At 41.2% G+C, this 24,957-nt stretch overlaps 1 protein-coding gene across 7 annotated transcripts in view; it reads right to left on the bottom strand.

Annotated features, from left to right (window-relative positions):
• The window catches only part of SMARCA2 (SWI/SNF related, matrix associated, actin dependent regulator of chromatin, subfamily a, member 2), a 176,673-nt gene that overhangs the window by 138,238 nt on the left and 13,478 nt on the right, over positions 1 to 24,957 (bottom strand). For 4 of the 7 annotated variants that reach the window (XM_038401726.2, XM_038401725.2, XM_043515052.1 and 1 more), the window contains 4 exons: positions 24,574 to 24,834; positions 17,875 to 18,004; positions 2,220 to 2,549; positions 633 to 734 (listed from right to left, as the gene is read on the bottom strand). In XM_038401726.2, the coding sequence (XP_038257654.1) occupies positions 633 to 734; positions 2,220 to 2,549; positions 17,875 to 18,004; positions 24,574 to 24,798 (787 nt within the window). In that variant the 5' untranslated portion in view covers positions 24,799 to 24,834. Of the gene's footprint in view, positions 1 to 632; positions 741 to 2,219; positions 2,550 to 17,874; positions 18,005 to 24,573; positions 24,835 to 24,957 lie in introns of all 7 variants that reach the window. The other 3 variants (XM_038401720.2, XM_043515050.1, XM_038401719.2) reach the window with 1 other exon arrangement.

The raw sequence follows: 24,957 nt of genomic DNA, 5'->3' as shown, positions 1-24,957 counted from the left end.
TCTTTGAACAAAAATGTTCCAGACAAAGGAACATTTACTATTAAACTAATATTCTTAATTCGTCCCATCACCTTGCTTCTTTTATTCCAAGTTCAAGTTTCAAAAAACCAACTGTTTTTAAATGTATTCCCAGAAGATCAGATTATAAAGCAGATTATCTAGCAGAACAATGTAACATCATTCTCTAATCCTTGAAGACTAACTTCTACTTTAAAATTTAGTACATTTTTTAAAAAGCAAACCTAATTTTATCCATTGTGTGAAAACTTTTGTTTACAGTAGCCAGAAAAATGGTCAGAACAGCTTGTTGCAATTAAGCATACTCAGAATGTAACTACCTATTTATTAGGTTTTATGCTTGTCCCTCAAACATATATATTTATATATTTCATTCTGATTGTAGAGAGGGGCTTCATGTTCAGGCTGCCTAACAGCAACAATAATTTCATCTGCCCAAGTCATTTGTAGGACACTCCTTGATATTTATGTGTGAGGCAAAGTAAAGGTTACGCTATTTCTTCTTTATGCCTTTTTATTTCCCCACTTCCTTTCCTGTCTCTACTCCCAAAGCCCTGCCTACACAGTTTAACCTTAACTGTATAGTACAAAATTATTGTTGTATTCTCCTCTACCTTCTGCCCAAGGTTTAGGGGTCATGGCAGCTGCATGTCCTGGCACTCCTGAAGCAGGTCCTGGCCCAGTTGGGGGACCAGTAATTGAATGCACCCCAATACCTGCAACTCAACAGAGGAAAGAAACTTATTAAAATACGCAGCATTTCTATGCATTCAGAAATCACTCCACTTTCTGGCACACAAGTCAAGTCTATATATGTAATTAAATACAGATTTAAGTGGATTCTGCTGTGTGAAAAAGAAATGTAATGAAGTGCATTTAAATCAAATCTACTAAAAAAAGACTGGAAGACAAAGCCATATGCATTGAAATAAAGTGACCAGCAGTGTTATTAAAATTGTCATTAACAAGAAAAATAGAATCATTTTAACCCCCAATTTTTAACTAAAGAAAAGTGATTTGGGATCAGTTTTACTTGACTAGCACTTAAGGCAAACACGAACATATTTCATCCACAGATAGTTCATGGAAATCTTTAACTCTTTTAAAAAAATTGCGTATTTTGAAATCTGTTCTTGCTGCTTATTCCCTACTTAAAATCATAATCTTCTGTTTGGTAGATACAATGATGTCACCAACAGAGGATTACTTCTTAAGGTGGGTAATAAACAGCAGGAGGAGATTAACTGTTAAAAACAAAGATTAAGTTTTCATAGTCCCTAGTAACAAGAGAGAGACACAAAAGCAATAGATAAATTATATTTAAAACGGTCTCTAAATAATTTGGTATTTTCTTTTTCATAAGACATCATCAAGTCTTAAGGGGTTCTAAACCCAAAAAGTGATGTACAGCTAAAAATACATACAGGTTACTTCCGTAAGGATACAGCTATTATGAAAAAATGCACATAAACTTGGATGGATAAACTTTTTTCCCAGGGGATGAGGATGGGAAGGGTAGTGATGATGGACCATCGTCACACATTTTTTTCTGTATGTGAATTACAGACAAAACAAAAAAGCCCACACCCCAAACTTGAGGAGTTTTAAGCAAAGACCTGTTCAGAAAATGCAAAGGGTTTTCCTGCAGTAAGTGTGTTTAAAGGTTCAGTTTAAGAAACAAAAAGCATGCTTCTGTCTAAAAGGTGTTTACCTACAATGTTGCTTGTAACATCTAATATCACTATGACAGAAAAAAAAATGTTTATATTTTTCAGTTTACTTAGTGCATTTCTCAGTACTCTGCATATGGTCAGTTTCACGGTTTCCCTTACAGAGTCAGTTTCTCCTGTTTTTTGTTAGTCAGTGTTTATGTACATCAATAAGGGTGGGATATAAGCACTTAAAAGAGAATAGTAAAAATGTGATGATTTTTTACCACCACAAAAAAGGTAGAGGGTACCAGGGCAGCTGAAGTACAATTTTTTTTAATTAACTGGATTTCAAGTTTACAGTGTGTTTTTAATGCAGTGGTTTTATGCCATTCTTAATCCAACTTATATAAAGCTGAAGCTCGTTGTTCATACTGAGGCCAACATCTGGCCCTCACATGCATGCACACACCACCACTGATGCTGATAGTTTTGGATTGGTGTAACCGATGGCAGAATATGACTCATGCTTCATAGCCCACATTTACTTACCAGGTGGTCTGCTGTAGTTAGCAGAAGCCTGTTGCTGTTGAATCCCAGGCAACGTCCTCTTCCCTTGAACAGCAAGTTGCAGATTTTCAGGTAAAGGCTGGCCTCTAGCTAACATTTTGTAAGCTAGAATCTGAGCCCGGAGCTGGTGCAGCTGGACAGGGCTAAAAGGTGAAGGACCTCTGTTGGGTTGGCTCATGACCTGTGGATCTCCTGGTATCATGGGTCCTGGTTGACTTGGTGGCATGTGGGGTGGAGTTGGGCCCCCTCCAGACATTGGACTGGACACATGTTCTGGTGCTCCCAAAGGAGATGGGTGAGGAGACATATAACCTGGAATAGTTAAGAGGATCACAAATTTACTTTCCCAATTAACTAAGTCTTATGAGCCACAGAATGTCTCTTACCTTTATGAATACCCAAATCATACACATTTTCTCATTAAAAGAAAAGGAGTACTTGTGGCACTTTAGAGACTAACAAATTTATTAGAGCATAAGCTTTCGTGAGCTACAGCGATGAAGTGAGCTGTAGCTCACGAAAGCTTATGCTCTAATAAATTTGTTAGTCTCTAAGGTGCCACAAGTACTCCTTTTCTTTTTGCGAATACAGACTAACACGGCTGCTACTCTGAAACCTGTCATTTTCTCATTAGTTATTATAGCAATAATATTTTTTGTGAAGACAGAAATGGTGATCTGGAGTTCCTTGGGACAACTAGAAGGTTACCAGAACTAATCTTGCACCAGGTATCATGGTTCTTTTAAAATAATAACCCCCATGGTTTTTTGGGTAAGGCATCTAAAACCAAACTGTCCATCTTAAACACAGTGTCTCCAAACAGCTTGGGAACTCCAACCACCATGCTGGGGCACTGGCTCACTGAAGAGGTGAGGGAAGTTTTCATCTGGAAGATTTTTGAAGTTTGCCTACTATACAGTTTATGCAGATTGCACAATGTTTATTTATTTTGATGTATACATATCTCCCCTGAAAAGAAGCACTTGCCCATTACTCTAGTCATTCCTTGACAATATCTTCAAAATAAAGCTATAAAAACAGACAGTTCTTAAGTCACCCTTCAGTAATGAGCTACAATTACGCCACCTTATACTGATCAGTGGCTGAAGTTTGACTAAATAATACTCAATATCCTTCACTATCTGGACATTGGAGAAATTGTAAGAGCCATTTCTGAGCAAAAACTTTTTTGTTGGTTCTCTGTGAAAGAGCTGGTAAAAAAAAAAAAGCACAGGGGTAGGGAAAGGGGGCAGAACTTGTGTATTTTATTCCCACCTGACTTTATCAGTGTGAATTTTGATTGCATTGTACAAGTATTATTTATTTTCATCTCAGATCATCTCTGCAAAGTGGAAAAGTATCACTAAACCCAGCTTTCCTATATGTAAAACAATGGGGTGCAGTTTGTTGGATTTCATTGGAGTGAAGCACTTATCCTGTTTATGCTCTTTTGAAAAGCTCACTAGGCTCCTATCTGCATCTTTAGGCACCTTTGAAAATCTGGCCCATGATGACCAGAAATAATTTGCCAATTCTCTCACGACCTAATACTTGGTGTAATAGGGTGCATTGCCGATAGGCAGGAATGCCTGGGGCTAGCCCAGATTACAAAATGCCACCTGAAAGGAATCTGGTGATTTTAATACAAAAGGCAGCAGAAGAGGGGAGGAGAAAGACTGTCAGAAGCAAGCAGTCTGGCAGCGAGTTGGGGAAGCTCAGGATAGGAGGCTGAGTGGAGCTGGTGGAAGCAGCAGCATGTCAGGCACTTGCAGAACCTTAGCCAGGCAAAACCTGTACCTGGGAGTTTAAGAAGGGAAGACGAGCAATGTCATTGTTTTGAACTCCTGAGTTCTATTTTTGACAAACTCTCTTGCCACCCTGAGGAGAACTGGTGAAGAGTGAATTAAAGGATTAGAGCTTAGAAGGTCAATGGAGAGTGAGTTCTTAAAGGGACCTGGATGAAAGGGAAGTAAAGATGGGATGACCCCAGGAGGGGGTGCTCAGGAGGCAGTAAGTAGTCAAACTGCTACCCTTCCTTCGTTTAATAAATTGGTTACTTGTAAATACAAATCACGTTTTGCTAAAAACTTATTTTTTTCTGATGTATCAGTACATTTAAAGAACACAACAATTTTAAAATGCTGATATTGTACATTTTAAATGAATTCCAGAATTTCTATGCAAATGCACAAACCCTGAGGAAAAAATATTCTAGTAAATAAAAAGCTTCATTCACCATTTAAAAACATAAAAACTAAGACCAGGGGTAGGCAACCTATTGCCTATCAAAGTCGGCACATGAACGGATTTTCAGTGGCACTCACACTGCCCAGGTCCTGGCCACCGGTCCAGGGGGCTCTGCTGCCGGCCTGGGGTCCCAGCCATTGGCCCCCTGCCAATTGGGGTTCTGTCTGCCGACCCCGCTCAGCCTGCTGCCAGCCCTGGGTCCCAGCCACCAGTTCAGGTGGCTCTGCAGCCGCCCCCAGCTGTGGCCCACTGGCCCCAGCCTGGGACAGTGAGGGGTGCAGACAGGGGCAAGAGGGAGCCCAGCTCAGCACCCACACCATAAAAATTGTTCCAGCGCCACTGTACTGGGATATTTTTAAGTCCTGATTTGGTGCTTATATCACTATCACACCATGTGGAACAGCCCACTGCGTTTGACGTTGAGATTAGAATGTACATCCAAGAACTGGAATCAGAATTTTCTGACAGATTTCAAAATTTCCAGCGATTTGGCCCAATGCTTTCTTTTCTAATTAAACCTGAAAAGTTCAAAGAAATCGACTTGGATTTGTCTGTATTTCAGTGGACGGGTGTTGAAGATTTTGAAATGAAGCTCATTCAATTAAAAAGCTCAGAATTATGGGCATCAAAGTTTGGAGATCTGCGGAGTGCACTTGAAGCTACCGACAGAGATCATGGGGCCTCTATTCTGACCTGCTGGACTTCCCTGCCAGTGAAATTTAACTGTTTGAAGAAAATTACGTTTGCAATGCTTTCAGCATTTGGATCCACATACTTGTGTGAACAGGTATTTTCACACATGAAATCTGTCCTCTGTCCCTCATGCAGCCAGTTAACAACTGATCACCCAGAAGCATCCAATGAAGTGAGTTGTAGCTCCCATATTAGATGGATGGGATCTGAGTTACCCAGGAAAGAATTTTCTGTAGTATCTGGCTGGTGAATCTTGCCCATATGCTCAGGGTTTAGCTGATCGCCATATTTGGGGTCAGGAAGGAATTTTCCTCCAGGGCAGATTGGAGGCGCCCTGGAGGTTTTTCGCCTTCCTCTGTAGCATGGGGCATGGGTGACTTGAGGGAGGCTTCTCTGCTCCTTGAAGTCTTTAAACCATGATTTGAGGACTTCAATAGCTCAGACATAGGTGAGGTTTTTCGTAGGAGTGGGTGGGTGAGATTCTGTGGCCTGCGCTGTGCAGGAGGTTGGACTAGATGATCAGAATGGTCCCTTCTGACCTTAGTATCTATGAAAGCTTATGCTCAAACAAATGTGTTAGTCTCCAAGGTGCCACAAGTACTCTTTTTCTTTTTTCAGAAGCCTGTGTGCAGCTTAAAGTATACGTGTCAGACATTGGAAACTCAGCAAGGAAAAGCAAGGGCAAGGATCACACTAAACCGATAAGATCTGCATTTTAATTTAATTTTAAATGAAGCTTCTTAAACATTTAAAAAACCTTATTTACCTTATATACAACAATAATTGAGTTATAGAAAGATACCTTCTAAAAACATTAAAATGTATTACTGGCACGCGAAACCTTAAATTAGAGTGAATAAATGAAGACTTGGCACACCACTTCTGAAAGGTTGCCAACCCCTGAACTAAGACTCTGAATAAATGCATATTAAACTTTGTTTAAATAACTATATATGGCTGTAGATTATCCTGCTGCTTATCAAAAAGAAGTGCCAAATTTAACGTAAAGGCTATAGATGGTTGCAAATCAAGCTCTTTTAATAGTTATATCAATGAGAATGAACCATTCTTTAGGAAAATCACTAAAGTACAAATGTGCAAAACAAGATTAAAAAAAAAATCAATGATTTCCTGCTTGCCGATTTAAATCACCACTTTAAAATCAATGCACCCTACCTGTATCCAATTAACAATAATGTAGTAATACAAATAAACATAATAGACCAGAGAGACACACTTTGAGGAAAGTCTGGATGAATTGAGTACATAGCTTATCTAGATTACAAGTAAAAAAAAATAAAATAAAACGGATATGTGCAGATATATGAAAGGTGCTAATGCCGAAGGAAGGAAGGAATTCAGTATGGGCTGAGGCTGTGTCTATATTGAGTTCTTTCTTAAAGTCTCCAATTGCCATTCTAACACCTGTGCAACTCCACTAGCTATAGCAATGGTGGGTACATTAGTGTACATTGGCTTAGGTGTTATTACCACTGTGTCATCCACATAACATGGTGATGAAAATGCTTCTGGGCCATTGACACTAGCCCTCCCATCCTGGCTCTCTCTGATGGGACTGCATCAGTGCTACAGCAATGGCAGACTTTTACACAAAAGCTCACTGTAGATCAGGCTTAAGGTAAAGGGAGTGTTGATCTAGGAAGTAATGTGATTACTCAAATAAAGGATTAACTTTGAACGAATAACACTTCACCCACCACTGAAATGCAACCACTTTGGTGCAGAAAACAGGTGTTTCACAATACACAGCAATACTACCTATCAGCTTAGAAAATGGGTGCAGAATGCCTTAGGGCTTGGCTATACTTGCGAGTTAGAGTGCATTAAAAGGAGCCGGGCACGGGTGCACTAGCTCACTACCGTCCACACTGGCAAGGCATGTGGAGCGCTCTGACTCTGTGGTTAGAGCACTCCTGGTGCTCCACCTCGGCAAGTGGAATAACGTTTGATGTGCCCCCGCTGGAGCACCACGGCACCAGTGTGAATGCCCTGGTCTGTTAGTGCACTCTGATCGGCTTCCAGAAGCGTCCCACAATGAGTGTTCTAACCACTCTGGTCATCACTTTGAACGCTACTGCCCTGCCCTCAGGTGACCAACCGTCAGACCCACCCTTTAAATTCTCTGGGAATTTTGAAAATCCCCTTCCTGTTTGCTCAGTCAGGCATGGAGTGCTCTCAGCGAATCTTTCCAGGTGACCATGCCTCCATGTGCCAGGCGATCCCCAGTATGGAGCAATGACGAGGTGCTGGACTTCATCAGTGTTTGGGGGGAGGAAACTGTCCAGTCCCAGCTGCGCTCCAGCCGTAGAAAGTATGATACCTTCAGGTAGATATCAAGGGACATGATGGAAAGGGGTCATGACTGGGACGCACTGCAGTGCAGGGTTAAAGTGAAGGAGCTGCAGAATACCTACCGCAAAGCCCAAGAGGCAAACAGATGCTCCAGTGCTGTCCCTGCAATCTGCCGTTTCTACAAAGAGCTGGACGCGATACTTGGGGCGACCCCACCTCCACTCTGAGTACCACCATGGACACTTCAGAGCCCAGTTCAACAAGGCAGGAGGAGGAGGAGCAAAGCGGGAGCGAGAGTACTGAGGCAGAGGAAGATACCCCAGAATCCCTAGATGCATGCAGCCAGGAGCTGTTCTCAAGCCAGGAGGAAGGTAGCCAGTCGCTGCGGCCGGTGCTTGGGGAAGGACAAATACCAGAGGAGGTTCCCAGTAAACGGCTTTTATTTTGGGAAGGAAGTTATTCGATGCGGGCTCTTGGGCCGAGGAGGGCTAGGGCTGAATGCATGCCTAGATGCGGAATAGGGCGTTGATGTGCTCTCTCACATTGCGGTAATTGGCCTCAGTGATCTCTTCAAAGGTCTCATCCTGAACTTGCACAGGTTTCCCGGGAGAGTCACTGTGGTCCTTGTCCCAGTAAAGCTAATTTGTCCGCACCACTGTGCCATGAGGGGCGGGGGAACCATTGCTGCACACAGGCAAGCTGCATACGGGACAGGGCGGAAGTCGCAGTGCAGTAGAAGACCCTCCCTTGCTTCCCTGGTCACCCTCAGCAGTGAGGTATCTCCCAAGACCAACTCCTGTGGAAAATGTGAGAACAGTGTTCAGCATAGAGGCCCCCTGCTGCTGTTGGCTCTCCCTAAGGCACAAAAACCCAGAGGACAGTACAGCTGTGAAACAATCAGTCACGCTTGACCCTGTGCTTACTCACCATTTTGGGGCGCCCGTGGGTTATGTGAGCTCGCTTTGGGATGGGCAAATTATACTATTGCATAGACTGTGCTTGCCCTTAAGTAGGGGGGAACAATTGCTATGTCTGGTATGAACAATGCTGCCTCTGTTAAGTGTTGCATTTTGCCTTTCCAGATGCAAACTTGAGATCTCAGCCGTCCGTGTTATCACCGGCCGAAAGACTTCAAAGAATCAGAAAGAGGCCATGTAGAAGCAAGGAAGACATGTTGCATGAAGTAATCCATCAAAAAGTGTAGGAGTGGCGGGAAAATAAAAGGAGGATCCGCCAGCAGAATGAGAAGAACCGGTACAAAAGCGCTGTGCTCCGGCAGCAAAGCACGGATCGGCTGATAAGCATAATGGAGCACCAAGTGGACTTGATCCAGGTGCTCGTAGCCATGCAGGCGGAGCATTACCGCACCCCCCCCCCGCAGCCCTTGTCCCAAAACTCTTTCCCTTTGTGCCCCCCATGTCACCTCCAACCCACTTTCCCCAACATCCAGGTTCTTACCGCCACCCGCTGCCTCCAACATCTGTAGCTTCACCACCCAGCCCTGAAAATTACGACCCTTACCCACTGCACTCAATCCCCATCACTATGCACTGTAGCCATCCTGAAGTGCAGCACTCATTGCACAGCACTCCAGACAGAAAGGCTGAGTATGATAACAGGACATAACCAAATCTGTGATTGTACTGTTTCCCAACTCACCCCCTTGCCCTTTCTGTTTCCTAAGCCGTTGTGTTTCTTTTCAATAAATGGATTTTTTGCCTTTGAAAATACTCTTTATTATTGAAGTAAAAGATAGCTTAGCCCCCCCCCCCCCAAAAAAAACAGGCACTGCAAGTCAGCGCAGCAAACACAGATTCATACTAACATTGGAACCACTGCACTTCACTCCCGTGCAAGGCACCAGACATTACTGGTGATTTTCAGCTTCAAATTGCTCCCTCAAGGCATCCCTAATCCTTGCAGCCCCGCGCTGGGCCCCTTTAATAGCCCTGCTCTCTGGCTGTTCAAATTCAGCCTCCAGATGTTGAACCTCCAACTTCCATGCCTGAGTAAATCGTTCATCCTTCCCTTCACAAATGTTATGAAGGGTACAGCATGCGGATATAACGGCGGGGATGCTGTCATCGGCCAGGTCCAGCTTCCCATACTGAGAACGCCAGCGGCCCTTTAAACGGCCAAAAGCACACTCCACAGTCATTCTGCACTGGCTCAGCCTGTTGTTGAACTGCTCCTTGCTGCTGTCAAGGCTCTTTGTTTAGGGTTTCATGAGCCACGGCATTAAAGGGTAAGCAGGGTCTCCAAGGATCACAATGGGCATTTCAACTTCCCCTATGGTGATCTTCTGGTCTGGGAAAAAAGTCCCAGCTTGCAGCTTCCTGAACAGGCCAGTGTTCTGAAAGATGCATGCATCATGCACCTTTCCAGGTCAGCCTGCATTCATGTCAATGAAATGCCCACCGTGATCCACAAGCGCCTGGAGAATTATAGAGAAATACCCCTTCCAATGACTGAACTCGGAGGCTAGGTGGGCTGGTGCCAGAATTGGAATATGCATGCCATCTAACGCCCCTCCACAGTTAGGGAAACCCATTTGTGCAAAGCCATCCACAACGTCATGCATGTTACCCAGAGTCACGGATCTTCTGAGCAGGATGTGATTAATGGCCCTGCAAACTTGCATCAACACGATTCCAATGTTCGACTTTCCCACTCCAAACTGGTTAGCGACTGATTGGTAGCTGTCTGGAGTTGCCAGCTTCCAGATTGCCATAGCCACCCGCTTCTCCACCGGCAGGGCAGCTCTCAATCTCGTGTCCTTGCGCCGCAGGGTGGATCATAAGGAGTAACTCGACTACCAAACGTGATGTGCAAGACTCGTCAGCATACTCCTCAGTAGTTTGGGCTCCATTCCCGCAGACCGAAAGGGAAGACAGAGTGCGCAGTACAAAAAACGTTGAAAGACGGCGCCGAATGTGGACGGAAGCACAGGGATTGCTGGGATGCGAACCGATGCATCACGAGCCATTGGGACAGGACCCAGAATGCCCCCCCCGCCCGCTTCCCACAAGTCACGGCACTAGAATGGGAAGAGGCGCTCTGTGGGATAGCTGCCCATAATTCCCAATGCTGCTACAAGTGCCGCAAATGTGTCCACGCCAGTGCGCTTGCAGCTGTCAGTGTGGACAGACTGCAGCACTTTCCCTACTGCGCTCTCCGAAGGCGGGTTTAACTGACAGCACTCTACATCTGCAAGTGTAACCATGCCCTTAGCCAACTAAAGCTTCAAGGAGAATTTTTGGTCAACACCATATAAAAGTTTTCTCAACTGGAATGTGACCAGGATACTGGTGCTTACACTGACTCTTGTGAAACTGTTGAAGGACAGGGGTGGAAGTCCCAAGTGCATGAGTCATTCAAAACTACGACCGGAGAAATATAATGTAGGGGATAATCTTATATTGGGAGGCAGATGGATAATGTGACCTAATAGCTCTTTTCCTATCTCTATATAAGACACAAAAGGGTCACAAAAGAAAAATGTAGCTAATTTAAGAACAATAGGGCAGGTGAATATCAATATTCTCTGAAGTGCACGTAACTTGGTGAACTGTGTAAATTGTTCTAAATCTACCAAATTAAGGTTAGCAAAAAGACCAGCACATTCTGTGTAGAGACTAAAAATGTAGATACTAAGTCCTAGTACCTTAAAAACCCTTTGGTGCTTGTGACCTAGGCAGTCCTATGCTGGCAGCAAACAGGGGCTAAACAGTTATAAAACTATTCCCAGGAACTTGCCTAGGCATGCCCAGACAGGCATGTTTCCCCTGTGATCACCATCTTCATGGTATTTCACTGAGGGGGGCCATATGAGGTCTCAGCCAAAAGCTAAAAACTTGCTGGTTGTCGTGGCTATTGCGGTATGTACACAAAATATTTGAAGAGTTATGTAACATAAAATATTGTTACGAACATGCCGGAGGTGGTTCTCAAAGCTAACTCAATCAAGAGTGGGAACAACTGACCTCTTTCGACCCACCCCAGTCAAGTGTTCATAATCTAGATAATGTATGAGCTTAGACCTTTACAAAGCACAAAAGAGCCCAAGACCAAGACCCTGAACTGGGGAAAAGTCAAGGCAAATTTAAGTTAACAAAACACCCTCGTTATGAAGGACACATGGTGGTGTCCATTACAAAGGTGATACTCTGCCAGCATGAGTGTCATGAAAAGTGGATCCTGGCTCTCTTGACTGTACAAGCACTGTATGGAGTGACCAGTGGTTGAGAAATACCTTATTAGACAGGAAAGGAACTTAATAAGTATAGGCTCTACACTGCATTTTGTATTTATCTGTAACCATATGTTTCCAATCCTTATACTTTTATTTTCATCTTAAGAGCTGCCAAATAAACTTCTATTTGGGTTACAATAAACATGACTAAGTGCTGCGTGCTAAGGAGGGTGTTGAACTGAGGTGAAGCTAGTGAACTGTGGGGCACTGCTTCCATGGAGGCACCAAATCTGTGTGCTGTGTGGGTGTCCAGAAGATGAGGGACTGGGCAATCTAGCGTAATAAAGTGGGCTGTACAGACAGGTGGGAGGGACATGTGCACCAGGGCCAGAGCAGAACTCTAAGGGCTAACTAGCTCCATAAAACTTAGCCACAGGTTATCTGTTCTCTGACCCAAGGACTCACATAGGGAGCCTAAGGGCTGGGGTGTGCAAACTGCTAGCCTGCACAGTGAAAGAGCGGGGCTTGCAGAGTCTGGAGTGGGGCCCTTATACTGTCAGCGGCTTTGGGCATGTTCCCTCCAGTATGCACAGACACAACTCCCTTGCACTATAAGCAGGCAGTAGTGATTTACCCTATATACCTTGGGTAATGTCAAAAGGGTCACAGTGCTTATGTTTGCACTTGAGTTATTTAATCAGCTGTGAGCAGGGCACTTGAGAAATATTTTCTTCTACTGGCCTAGCTTTCACTGACACCAGGATAATTTTATATATGGTGTTCAAAATCCAAGGCATGCATAGTTTGGGTGTTTCAGTCCATTCTTCACCTTTTGACTTCTCTCCCATCAAAAAAACCACAATTATTTGAATCCTCTGGATGTCTTCAGGTTTCCCCCGACTCCTGAGGGGGAAGGGGTGAAGAAGAGGTAGGATTGGGATGACTTAATTTTGATTCTGTATGTAGCTCAGTTTAGCAGTTTAACAATCTACAGCAAAATCCAGTACATCTAATGCTAATATTAATACTGTCTGCTTACATTAACATACAATGCTGAATGTTGTTGCTAATGCAGTCTAAGTTCAGTTAAATGTAGCTGTTTATATAATTTCATTTAATATGAAGCAAGAGAAATGCATTTTCCCTGTTATATTAATAAGTTAAATAGAATAAAAACAAAGCTACTGAGATTAACCAGAAGCATCATGTAAGCACAATAAGTTCAAACCTTCAAAAGCAAATCAGCAATTTGAAATACTAAGGAAACAAACAACTTTAGATAGCAGGAAAGGAAGGGGGAACTGTGGGGGAAAGAGATACCAATTCAAGAGTCTTTTTTCCCCACCAAATTAATGTCAGATTTTTGTAAAATCATCCTGTCGCAGTATGACTGCATTAAAAATGTGACAGTCTGTCTCAGCTAGTGAGAGATTCTTTCTGCATGACTAGCATTCCACTAAATCTAAGGAAAAACAGAATCTAAATAATGAACCTGCATAACTTATTTTTGTAATTATCTTTAGTTAAAAAAAAACAAACAAACCCAGAAGAGCAAATGCCTTTGAGACAGTGGATAGACATTTATCAGCAGGATGACAAAGTAGTTGCAGATTTAGCTTTTTAGAATGGTTTTGATTTGCCCATCAAAAATATGCAAAAAAGGCAGTTTTCCTTGTTTCCTATTGCAATAAATGTTCCTCCCATGATACTGTACCAAGCTGCCTTGAAAATAATCTTTGCTGGCCAATAAATACTCCAGACTTCATTTCAAGACCTTGCTCTCAATGACACGCTTGCATTAGGCATATAATTGCCACAACTGCACATGCAAGCAACCTGTTATGTTTCTAACCATCCTCCTGCATCTGCATATACCTACTTTATTTACACAATTCTACCAACTGCATACTATAATTCAGTGCAGAATTATATATCTTTGAAATTCAGACCTTCTCTCCATTCTCCATTGTCATATTTTCTGAAAGGCTTTTCAACTAACAAAATGCACTTTAAAAAATCCCCTGTATTACTTGAAGTTTGGACATTTAAACTAGTCTAGTTGGAAATAAATGGTCTGTGTGTGATTTGATTGTAAACTCCTTTGGGTAAGGACCACATCCTATGTGTTTTTCACTGTTCACATTCAACAAATACAATAATTGTCGGAGAAGGGAAGCATTGGATAAAATCTATTTATTTCCCACTTTCAAAATCTTAAACATATGATATATGCCTGTGTCTGAACACTTACTCTCTTACAATCCCAGTTTGTGGTTATAGATTTTAAGGCCAGAAAGAACCACTATGATCATTTTAGTTGGACCTCATGCATAGCACTGACCAAAAATCTCATCTGATAATTTCTCCAACCCCATGACTTCTGTTTGGGCTACAGAATATTTTTGAGTGACATCCAAGTCTTAATTTAAAGACTGCGTAATGGAGAATCCCTGCACAAGGTCTTCCAATGGCTAATTACCCTCACTGTTAAAAAAAATTGTGCCTTATTTATAATAAGGCTTGGAAGAATTAGATCTATCAGTAAATGTCAGTAAACTTCAACTTCTCCTTACACACAAACTGACATTTCCACTGATGACAGAAATTTACAGATAAGCAAAAAAATGCTGCTTAAGAACTTACTTTTGATTTAAGAATATTTACTTTGTATATTTTGACCCGTGATATTGACACATTATATCTTAATGGTGATAAAGCTTTTACTTTTTGAATTTCATGTGCCATTACATAACTAAGCCCCCCATAACTTCCCAAAATCGTGTAAAAAGAAAAAAAAATTGAAAAGCTTACAAATAAACATTGATATGTCAATTATTTTAAAAAAACTGAATTCTGCCATTCCTATTTACAGTATGAATTTGTTTGGTTTTAGCTTTCAACCACTGAATCTCATTATGCCTTTTTCCGGTAAATTAAAGAGCCATCGACTACAAGAAATCTCTTCCCCAGGTAAGCACTTGTAGACTATGATCAAGTCACCTCATAGCCTTCTCATAGATAATGTAGTTTAATTTTTTTTCCAAGCATAAAGGCATGTTTTTCAGCCTTCAGGTCATTCTTGTAGCTCTTTTCTGAACCCTTTCCAATTTCTCAACATCCTTTTTGAAGTGCTGACTTCAGAATTGGACACATTGGTGTGACCAATACTGTATACAAAGGTATACCTCCTTCTTTATATTCCCTGCTTATATATCCAAGGATTGTTTTTGCCCTATACTTAGCTACAGCAGAGCTCAATTTCAACTGGGTGCTCACCATAACCAAATCGCTTTATTCCAGGATACAGCCCCGCCATCCCTCCCATCTTGTATCCCCCTACATTGACCTGCTTTGTTCCTTGATTTAGACAGCCAAGTGCAAGGTCACATGTTGTTCAAATGAGCTCACCTTACCATGCAATTCAGATCGGCCTGTATCAGTAACCTCTTCCCATCATTATTTATCACTCCACTATTTTCAAAATTTTATTAGCAATAATATTTTCTTCCAGATCATTGATGAAGATAGTGAATAGCATTGGGCTGAGAACAGATCACTGGGGCACCCCACTAGAAACAACCCATTAGAGGACAACTACCCACTAAAACAGCCATACTGTGTCTGATCAATGCTCCAACTAGCCCAGTATCCTGCCTTCCGACAGTAGCCAATGCTAGGTGCTTCAGAGGGGATGTGGGGAACAGGCAATCATTGTGTGATCCATCCCGTCATCCACTCCCAGCTTCTCACAATCAGAAGCTAGGGACACCCAGAGCATGGGGTTGCATTCACAATTAATGTGTATGAGCTAGCAATTAGTCAGTTTTTATTGTGTGTAGATATTTTTAAATCAACGTCACGTGGAACTAAGCCAAACTTCTGACCTCATCAAAACATCAAGTTTGCTTGACAACACCTATTTTCCATAAAACCATGTTGACTGGCATTAATTATGCTACAAAACTTTACTTCTTTACTGACTACCCCATATCAGTCTTTCCATGGTTTTGCCTGGGATCAGTGTCAGGCTAACCAGCCTATAGTTATCTGGGTTCATTTTGTTTGCCCTCTTTTAAAGATCAGTACGACATTAGCTTTTTTCCAGTCCTTGAACTTCCCCAGTCTTCCAAGATTTATTAGAAGTCAACATTAATGGTTCAGATAGCTTCTCTGCCAATTTTTAATGTTCTTGGGTGCAAGTTATCTGGTCAAGCAGTTTCATGCACACCTCAGATGCCTGCTAACTTCAATTTTGAGTAAAACAATACATCTGGTCACATGATGTATGGAATAGGTGGCCTGTAGTATTTCAGGGACCAAAGCTAGAAAATGATGAAGGAAAGTGGACATACTTGCTTCAGAACCCTTAAAATGTCCTCAGAGGAAAATAAATGAAAATGGACAATCTTCAGATCACTTTAACCTCTCCAGCATTAGGACCAAGTATAGAAATGTAAGACTGGAAGGGACCTCAAGAAGTCATCAAGTCCAGCCCCCCTGGGCCGAGGCAGGACTAAGTAAACATAGACCATCCTTGACAGGTCCACCTGTTCCTTAAAACCTCCAATGATGGGGATTCCACAACAAGCACTTACACATGTTGTAATAGTTCCTTTTGACTTCAATGTTACATGTGCTTAAACAAATATCTACATGATTTTCAGGACTGGGTCTCTATTTGGGAGGATACCAAACTAATTCTAACTTAACCAGCTACTTGCAACACAACTTCTGGATAAAATACTATTAGCTAATATGTATATTCTTACTGCCTACTTAAGTTCAAAGCCTGCAGCCAAATGATCAATGAAAAAAAAGAGATACTTCCCCCGCTACTTGTTAGCTTCCAAAAAATCTTACTGTGTCACCCATCTGGAATCCTTCCCCCACATGTATATGAGGCACTTTCTACCACCACAATCTTCTTTTTGTGGTGGTGAAGAGAGAAGACGTGCAAGCAAAGAAAGTTAAAGAAGTTCAAAAGAACAGATTTAAAGAGGATTTCTGAAATAAAGATGGAGTGAACATCTTAAACTGCCAAGACCAGAAGTTCAGCATTCTGTTTCCCCTGTGACATACACCAAAAAGAGCAGAAGATTCAGTCTGACTTAGCGTGTCATTTTTTTGTCTTGTCCATTTGGTCTATAAAAACTTCAGCACAGGGACCATCTCTTATGTTTGTACATTGACTAGCACAATGGGGCCCCAATCCTGATCTTGAGGTGCTACTGTAAAACAAGTAGTTGTATAACACATTATCAAGCAGCTAAGGTCCTAACAGGTGTTGCCAACTAAATCACTGCATACAGCTGCTTATATAATATGTCCCCATTTAACATGTAAGCAGAGTCTCCTTTCTCTGTTACAAGTTGATGGGGCTGGAGGAGTTGGCAGGGCTGAGGGAAGCCACCATAAGAGCCTCTAAAATCAAATGTTGGTGATACCAAGCCAAACTCTGACAAAAGGCAAAATGGCCCCCCCAAACAATTTCATGAGCACTGCAAAAAAAAAAATCAATAGGGTATACACCCTCTTTCTGATCAAGTACAATTTATGGGGTATTTAGGTAGGACCACTGCCTGGTTAGAAGGGAGAGGGGGGTGTATAAAACACACCAACCGTGTTTTCTGATCCTTGGCTCTTTTCCCAGCATAACTCATAATGCAGTGCTTCTGCAGGTCTTGGATGAAGCTAACTTCCATTCTTCATGCCTGTTGTTGGACACAGATTTTCTGGCAACTACCTATAACCAGTTCTTGACAGAATTTGACTTCATCTGGTAGATATTAAAGTTGTTCCAATATCTCTCTCAAATATTATGCAGCACCGATTACCCAAGCATCTTAGGATCTCCCAATCTCCATGAGATAGGAAAGTAATACTCCCCTACTTTACAGAGGGGGAGCTAAGGCACAGAGCCTTAGTGACACGCTTAAGGTCACACAGGAAGCTATAGCGGAACAGCAAATTGAACCCACTGCAAAGTTCCAAGACCGTATCTTAACCACTGGACCCCAGTATGTATCTTAGGTGAACATTCAAGGGAGCAAGAATTTTAAGCAGATTTCAAAAGGTCACAATTCATCATGTCAAAACTGGCAAAAAGAAAACTGGGAAACCTATCACAAGGGAGTTGTGGCTCTGAATGTCTTCTAGGGAGCTGAAAAACATATCACATGAACATGTATCAACCTTGGCTATGCTGATCCATTGGACTCTGTGGTGGGCCCATTCCAGGGTGAGGCGGTCTCATACTTGCACTCTTCATGGAGCTACAATGCATGTCTTCAACCATTCCTTTTTCATGCAAGCCGTCAATGGACTGCAAAATTAAAGAGAGATTTATACAGGGATATTTCTTTATGAACTTTCAAACTAGTAAGAGAAGTTAAAAGCTTACACAAATATATAAAAAACAGACTAAAATGAGTAAAAAATCTCTACATCTTCTTACTGCAAAAGGGTACAGGCGGACTCTTCCCGCCCTAATCTATTCTAGAGGTAGACCTCTTGGGACAAGAGACCACAACTCAGGGATGTTGGTCTTTGAAAGACCCCTCCCTATCTCTCTTTCTATTTCCCCTTTCAAGTATTCATTGAGACATCTGGGCAGTTCCAAGCACCAGAAACTGAAGGCAAGTAGTACTTGGTACCATCCAATCAGAGAGTTGATCTGGGTGGCCCTTGTTTATAAAGCTGTGAAACAAAGGCCACTTATGAAAGTAAACTCTGTAGCTCAGTATGGAAATAGACTAGTTATTTTAATCCACTCCCTTCCTTTTAGTCACTGCTGTAATGGAATATCGCAAATGTCGTTTCTCTTTGAACATGAAGATTCCACTGCAGAAGGCAATGTCTTTTTGGCCACATTCAAATGGCGGCGCCCTCAAGAATCAGTCACTCACTCACCCTTCACAACACTTCTCACCTGTATTTGGAGGGTGAGAATGGCAACGGTTCTGGCCCAATCTCAAACTGGCCAAGACAGGGAAGTCAACTAAGGGTCAGAGAGATAATGCTAGGGGAGAGACTGTAATGGGGGATAGAATAAAAATATTCCTCTTTTTTAAAGCTTCATGTCATGGAAGAAAGGCCAAATCAGAGATAAGGGGCTTATGAACAAAATTAGACACTTGAAAGCAGGAAATCCAACAGGTCACCAGTCAAAAAGACGTATTCCAATCTTTAACTGAATGTGCAGGGCTTGGGGTAAGCAAAGAAAAGGTTGGCACCTTGCTCTGTCCCCCATCTCCCCTGAAGGAGAGAGAGGCTCTCTTTCCTCCTGGGGCTGAACTCCTGCAATTCTTGTAGGAGCCACCCTGGACACAGCACTTGCCATCTGCAATTTTTAACTCTCAAAATGCACATGATTTGTGGGTAATTTTTTTTTTTTTAATTTGAGAAAAATTAACCTGAGGGAAAACAGACTACTGAAAAAGAATGTAGGAAAAAAGTGCAATAAGCTATAAAGAGAGAAAAGGAAAAAAAAAAGACAGTGTAAGCATGTCTTTATAGAAAAACTGCTTTATATACAATGTGTTTAATAGAGCAGGCCAAAAATAGTAATATTTTCCACACAAAAAATGAAAAGGAAATGAAGCCACTTTCATTTCACTTACATTTTCACAGAATTATCCCTCACCTGAAAATGGAATTTTAGGAAAAAATAATAGAAGGAAAAAAAATTTTTTTTTTTCATTTTGAATCAAATCTCTTCATTTTGAATGAGGCAAATATCTCTTGCAAAAAAAATAGTAGTTAAAACTATTTTTCATTAAAAAGCTTGGGAAAAAATTCAACTAATCTTTAAGTCTAAAAGTCATTTTTGGCTGTTTCTAGCAGAAGAGCGGAAAAAAAAAAAAACACAAAGCCCCTCTTCATTCCTGAAGTGTAGAGTCCCTTCCCATGCTATGAGGCACCTTCTTCTGGTTTTGGAGAATTCACCAACATTGAAGAGGACACAGTTCTAGTTGTAGGTAGTCCACATGTTGCATACAGTTGCTACATTGACCTGTGTAGAGTTGGAGCCAAATTCATCTCTGGTGCAACTACATTAGAGTCAGAGTCACACCATGGTTGCATTTGAGCCACAGCATTTTGACGCTGAAGAATCAAAGCTCTAGACCCAGCTTTTCAGGTGGACACAGGGTGATTTATACTGGAAATTGGTCTCATCTGCAACACTTGGGTCCATTACAGCATATGCTCTGGCGTGACTAGAGTGATTTCACTGTATTATACTAACAGGCAGCAGAAAGGAAGGTTCTGTGACAGTTGGTAAGTCAGTTAAGAAGAGAGAGCAGAATCAAGGGCCCTTTGAAGAGGTTCCCTCCCCACTCCCTAATTAAAAAAAAAAGTACTAAAACACAGAAAGAGAGGATGGGTACCAGGGGAGAAACAAATGTATAACCAGAACACCCCATGTCAATTATTCGCTTGTGGAACTGCAAAGCAACTTCATAGTTAAAAGGATGCTTTCGGGGTAAAGTGACCCAAAGATTATTTTATTTTTTTGGTAAAAGAAAAGCTTTTACAAAACCTAAGACCAACACAAATATTTCCACAACTTTTAAACTCCAAGGCAGGGGAAGTCTATAAATGACAGAGGATTTGCCCGGAGTGAGTGTAAGCAACCCAAGCATTATGAAAGTGAAATTTACTAGAAACTGATTACCAACACCGGTGAATCTGATTGGTCTATTTTTTAAATTGTCCAAACTAGGTGAAGTTAAGATTAAAACAGCATGAACATTTTTAAAAGGTTAGTTTCAATTATGGAGTTCCTAACTTAAATGAGAAATTTGTGCTTTTAAGTATAGTTTTCAACCTGACAGCTTCTATTTATAGAGCAACCCTTAAGAAAAAGTCCTAGAAAAATGTAACAGGAGAAGAACCCAACAGGGGTCTACAAAAATTAGGTAGAGTTACATATCTTTTCTATAAAAACATTTTATAGTTACATAGCAGGAATATAACCAACTCCATATAATGTTTAAAAAAAAATCTTACAGAAAGGATCTTTAACCCTACCTCACTCCTACTAGTCCCATACCTATTAAACTATATAAAGACTCTTTTTTCCACAAGGAATTTGTTAAGGAGAAGAGTACATCCTATAACAATGTAATGGTGCTACTCCGCATTTTGGAGGATGGAGATAATATTTCACTAATTATCACAGAAAATAATAAGCATTAGAATTTAAGGCTTTTATTAAATGATCCTTTTTAAACATAGTCACTTTCCATTGTTCTATATAAATAAGCATTTGTGGGGACAGACTGTATGTCATAAATTGTTCTTTTGAAAACGGGGGAGGCCTCATTTACATGCAGGGCAACGTGACATTCCCATTTACAGAATTCATATTTTAGGCAATGGCTAAGCTTATGTAATATGTCTTTTAACTACACTGCCTTTATTGTATGTTTAAGTAACCACATTAATTCAGGTTTCAGAGTAGCAGCCGTGTTATAAATGCATCCGATGAAGTGAGCTGTAGCTCACGAAAGCTTATGCTCTAATAAATTTGTTAGTCTCTAAGGTGCCACAAGTACTGCTTTTCTTTTTGCACATTAATTCACAAGTTGCATTGCATCACAATTACTTGAAGATCAAATCTCCTTAGTTTACAAATGATGAATTTTTTTTTCCCCTAACTGACAGACCTGCAGTCTCAGCCTGGGATCTGAGAGTCAAGCTGAGTTATTTCTATTTATACACTGTCACTAGTGAATAAAATTTCTGCAGGCTAAATGTTGTTCAGTTATATACGTGCCATCAATGTAACTGCACTGGAATAACTGAGGGCATAAATGGAGGACAACGGCGATGTGAATGTAGCCCTGGCAACTGGGTCTTTGCCAAAAATTTTGTTGATCATATATGAGCCAAAGGAGAATCCATTTCACTCTTCCAGAGGTCCAATTCTTCAAGGTTGACAGTAATAAGTTGCTTTTTCCCCACTTTTCCAGAAAAGTTGGTTTATTGTATCAGTCTTAACCATAAGTATTATATGTAAATTATTGATTTATAGAAAGAATAATAAGTTTTCTTGTAGGCAGGATTTCTAGTTGTTGGAATGCATAACTTATTTTTCATATCAGCATTGTTGTTAAATATACAAACTGTAAGAGTTATGCTTTATTACCACCAACTTAAATAACTGATAAATATTAACATGTGCTTTAATATGTTCTTTTTAATTTAGTATGAGAGTTCTATTATTCACTGCAAGTTAATGACGTGTCCAAATGGCAATTGTATATTTATATTTCATGTATATAAGTATTTTTTTTTTAAATCTAAACATAGAGATGGGCCAGGCACATGTTCTCTAGCAGCGCATTTCTATGGCACTTTTTCTCACTAGTAACACATTATTGCGTTTGATCATAATTGTTTAGAGTCATGTTAGCTTACACAATACCAACCACTACTGACTGGTATCACAAATAGGTGACATTAGATGCTGAATTAGCTGGCACAATGCTGGATATGATATTCTTTTGGAAGTTTTACCCCAGGTCCTAAGTGCCTAAGGAGCCCAAATCTCACTGGCTTGCAATGAGACTCAGGGTATGTGCACAAATCAAGAACTGTATATGCGCTAGCAGCCTACCCAAGCTAGCTCAGATCTAGCCAGCATGAGTAACAATAACAGAGAATACAGTGCAAGCTTTCAGAGCAGGTTAGTGAGCCAACTATGTAGCCAGAAGATATGCCAGGCTTACACTACCCATGCTGAAGCCCGTGCTGTACTTTCTGCACAGCTATTGTTACCAAAACTAGCAGGATTTAAGCTAGCTCAGATAGGACAGTCTTTGCTGCTTAGACATCCTCTACAGCTCCCAAGTGCCTAAGTCACTTTTGAAAAATGAGACTTAGATGCTTCTAAAAATTTTACCCAGGTCTATGCCAATCAGTCACCATTGTTTCAGCTATCTAGATTCTCCACAATCATGATCACACACACAATAAAATTTTCTAGCAAAGACAAGCCTAAAGATGCCTGGGACAGCCGATCTGCTACTGTGATCCAGAAGAGAAAAAACAGCAGAGACTCCTTTCTCTTCTGTGAAGTTCCTGAGCTCTACAGAAGAGGAGAGCATGGAATTTGTGTTATGATTGCTCTTTCAGAATTTTAAAAAGCCACTACTAGGCGACCGGGAGGGGGTGGGGGCAAATTTAGAAGTTAGAGACACATTGTGAACCAAAAAATGCTATGGAAATGGAATCCGTAACTGCTCTTCTGCTGAACTGCAAATGCTTTCCCTCTTTTGTGTGCCTCAGGACCTCTCAGGAGACAAGCAGCAGTCAGAGGTGGGGGGGAGGCTAGGCAAGCAGCCCAGGAGCCCTTTGGAGTTCAGCAGGGCACTGACAGCAAGCGACACTACGTTGAAACTACAGTCAGTGACACTACAGACACAAGATTGTAAGTAGTGTTTGTGGAGAGAAACAGATTAGAGCTCAGCTAATTTAATGCTTCAAGTTTTATGTGCGTAAAATGTAAGCACCGAACTGACTAAGCCCTATATCAACTTGCCTCTTCAAACATGAAGATTTCAGAAGTTTTTACAATCAAGGACACTCCAGAAACCAGTGACCTGCCAGGCTCTTAAACTCCACAGGGCCTAGCCCCGGGTTTCTCTCCCCCCCAGGTGGTGTTTGTTTTATGAATGTTTTAATGACAGTTTTTCATGCCAAAGATTTTTGCCAATGTCATGTCCTTATTGATAACTTTAAAGGGCATCCTCACTGACAATGATCCAGTCAGCATGAAAGCTGATAACTTCACTTCAAAACGTTTTTCCTTCAAAACTATCACATGCACTGTCATGAGCATCCAAACATGGAAATTGGAGTAGCTGAAGAGGTTTCCACTTCTGGAGAATTTTAAAAAAATATATTCAAAGTTTTCTTTAAAGGGGTAACTTTTTAAGTTCTAATATGAAAACTGTTCTATCTACCCCTAATTGAGAGCACAATTCTAATTCCCCTCAGAAACAGTCACCAAAATAAGTCATACTTAAAACATTTTACAGGAGCAAGACATAGGGTGTCTATATGGGAAACTAAGCCTGACAGGTGAAGCTTTATTGTAACCTTAATGCCATAATAACTTTGCTGCATAATTAGAGATTGGAACACATGGGAGAAAGTTTCAGGAAGAAATCCCAGACACAAATATTTTCAGACAGCAATGATTGAGCAAGGTATTTAAGCACATGTATAACTATAAGCACACACATAACTATAAGCTCATAATCCCCACTAAGGTCAGACTAGTCACCTGCTTTAAGTTACACATACATTCAAATGTTTTAATGAGCTGGAGTTTATATAAGTTAACTTGGAAATAAAAATTTTCATCAGTGTGCAAGTTCTTTAAGCATAAGCCCTTAAGAGGCAAGAATTCCATTTTCATGAAGTTTCCTTCTGCAATAATAAAACAAAAAGGGAGAAAAATCCATTAAAATGCACTATGGAAGCAAAACATTTCCAAATGGACTTTTAAAAAAGAAGCCTGCCTTAAGATGTAATGTGTGGTATAATTAGAAAGATTGCCAGGCTGGCCTTGTGATGCTCCATATTTATTCTCTAGTGAGGACTCTACCATGTCAAAATGTGTGCAGTTTATATGTCAGGTGATGATTTGTTTAACTGCCAGCAACTGCAGGCTTGAACTGATGTCTGAAAAAAAATAAAAACATGCTCTGTGCAATCTGAATTGTGCATCATCTCCAGTAATAAAGATGGAATCAGAATTTAGTTGGTAGTTTCACTGGTGAGCCACAAAATAGAATACAGGGCTGCAGACAATATAAAAGTATGCTTTTATCAGTAGATGTAACTCTGAGAAACGTAGTGCTCACTTGCAGATACAATTACCTTGTGCATTTGGTGCATGCCCTCCTGTGGATAATCAGTGGGCCCCATGTTAGGCATTGAATGTGGAACACTAGGGGGTCCAGGACTCGGTCCCATCATGCTGTGTACTGAACCTGGAGAGGGTCCTGGTCCTGGGCTAGGTCCTAGAATTGGTCCAGGTGATGGGCCTGGCCCTGGGGAAGGGCCAGGATGAGGCATTGCGCCAGGATCTGTTGGCGTGGACATCTATATTCCGTCCCTTTTCCGATCAACAAAGCAGCTCTAATTTCAAAAAGAAACAAAACAGTATTTCTTACATAACATGAGGGTTAGTGGAGTATAGTCAGTAAGAAAGTATGCTTGATAAAACAATTTTTTTTGACTAGCATCACACACACAGGTGAC

This window comes from Dermochelys coriacea, chromosome 5, assembly GCF_009764565.3.
Source record: "Dermochelys coriacea isolate rDerCor1 chromosome 5, rDerCor1.pri.v4, whole genome shotgun sequence".
Lineage (NCBI taxonomy): Eukaryota > Metazoa > Chordata > Testudines > Dermochelyidae > Dermochelys > Dermochelys coriacea.
The sequence above is the reverse complement of the archived record's forward strand: the minus strand, read 5'-3'. Positions and strand labels throughout refer to the sequence as shown.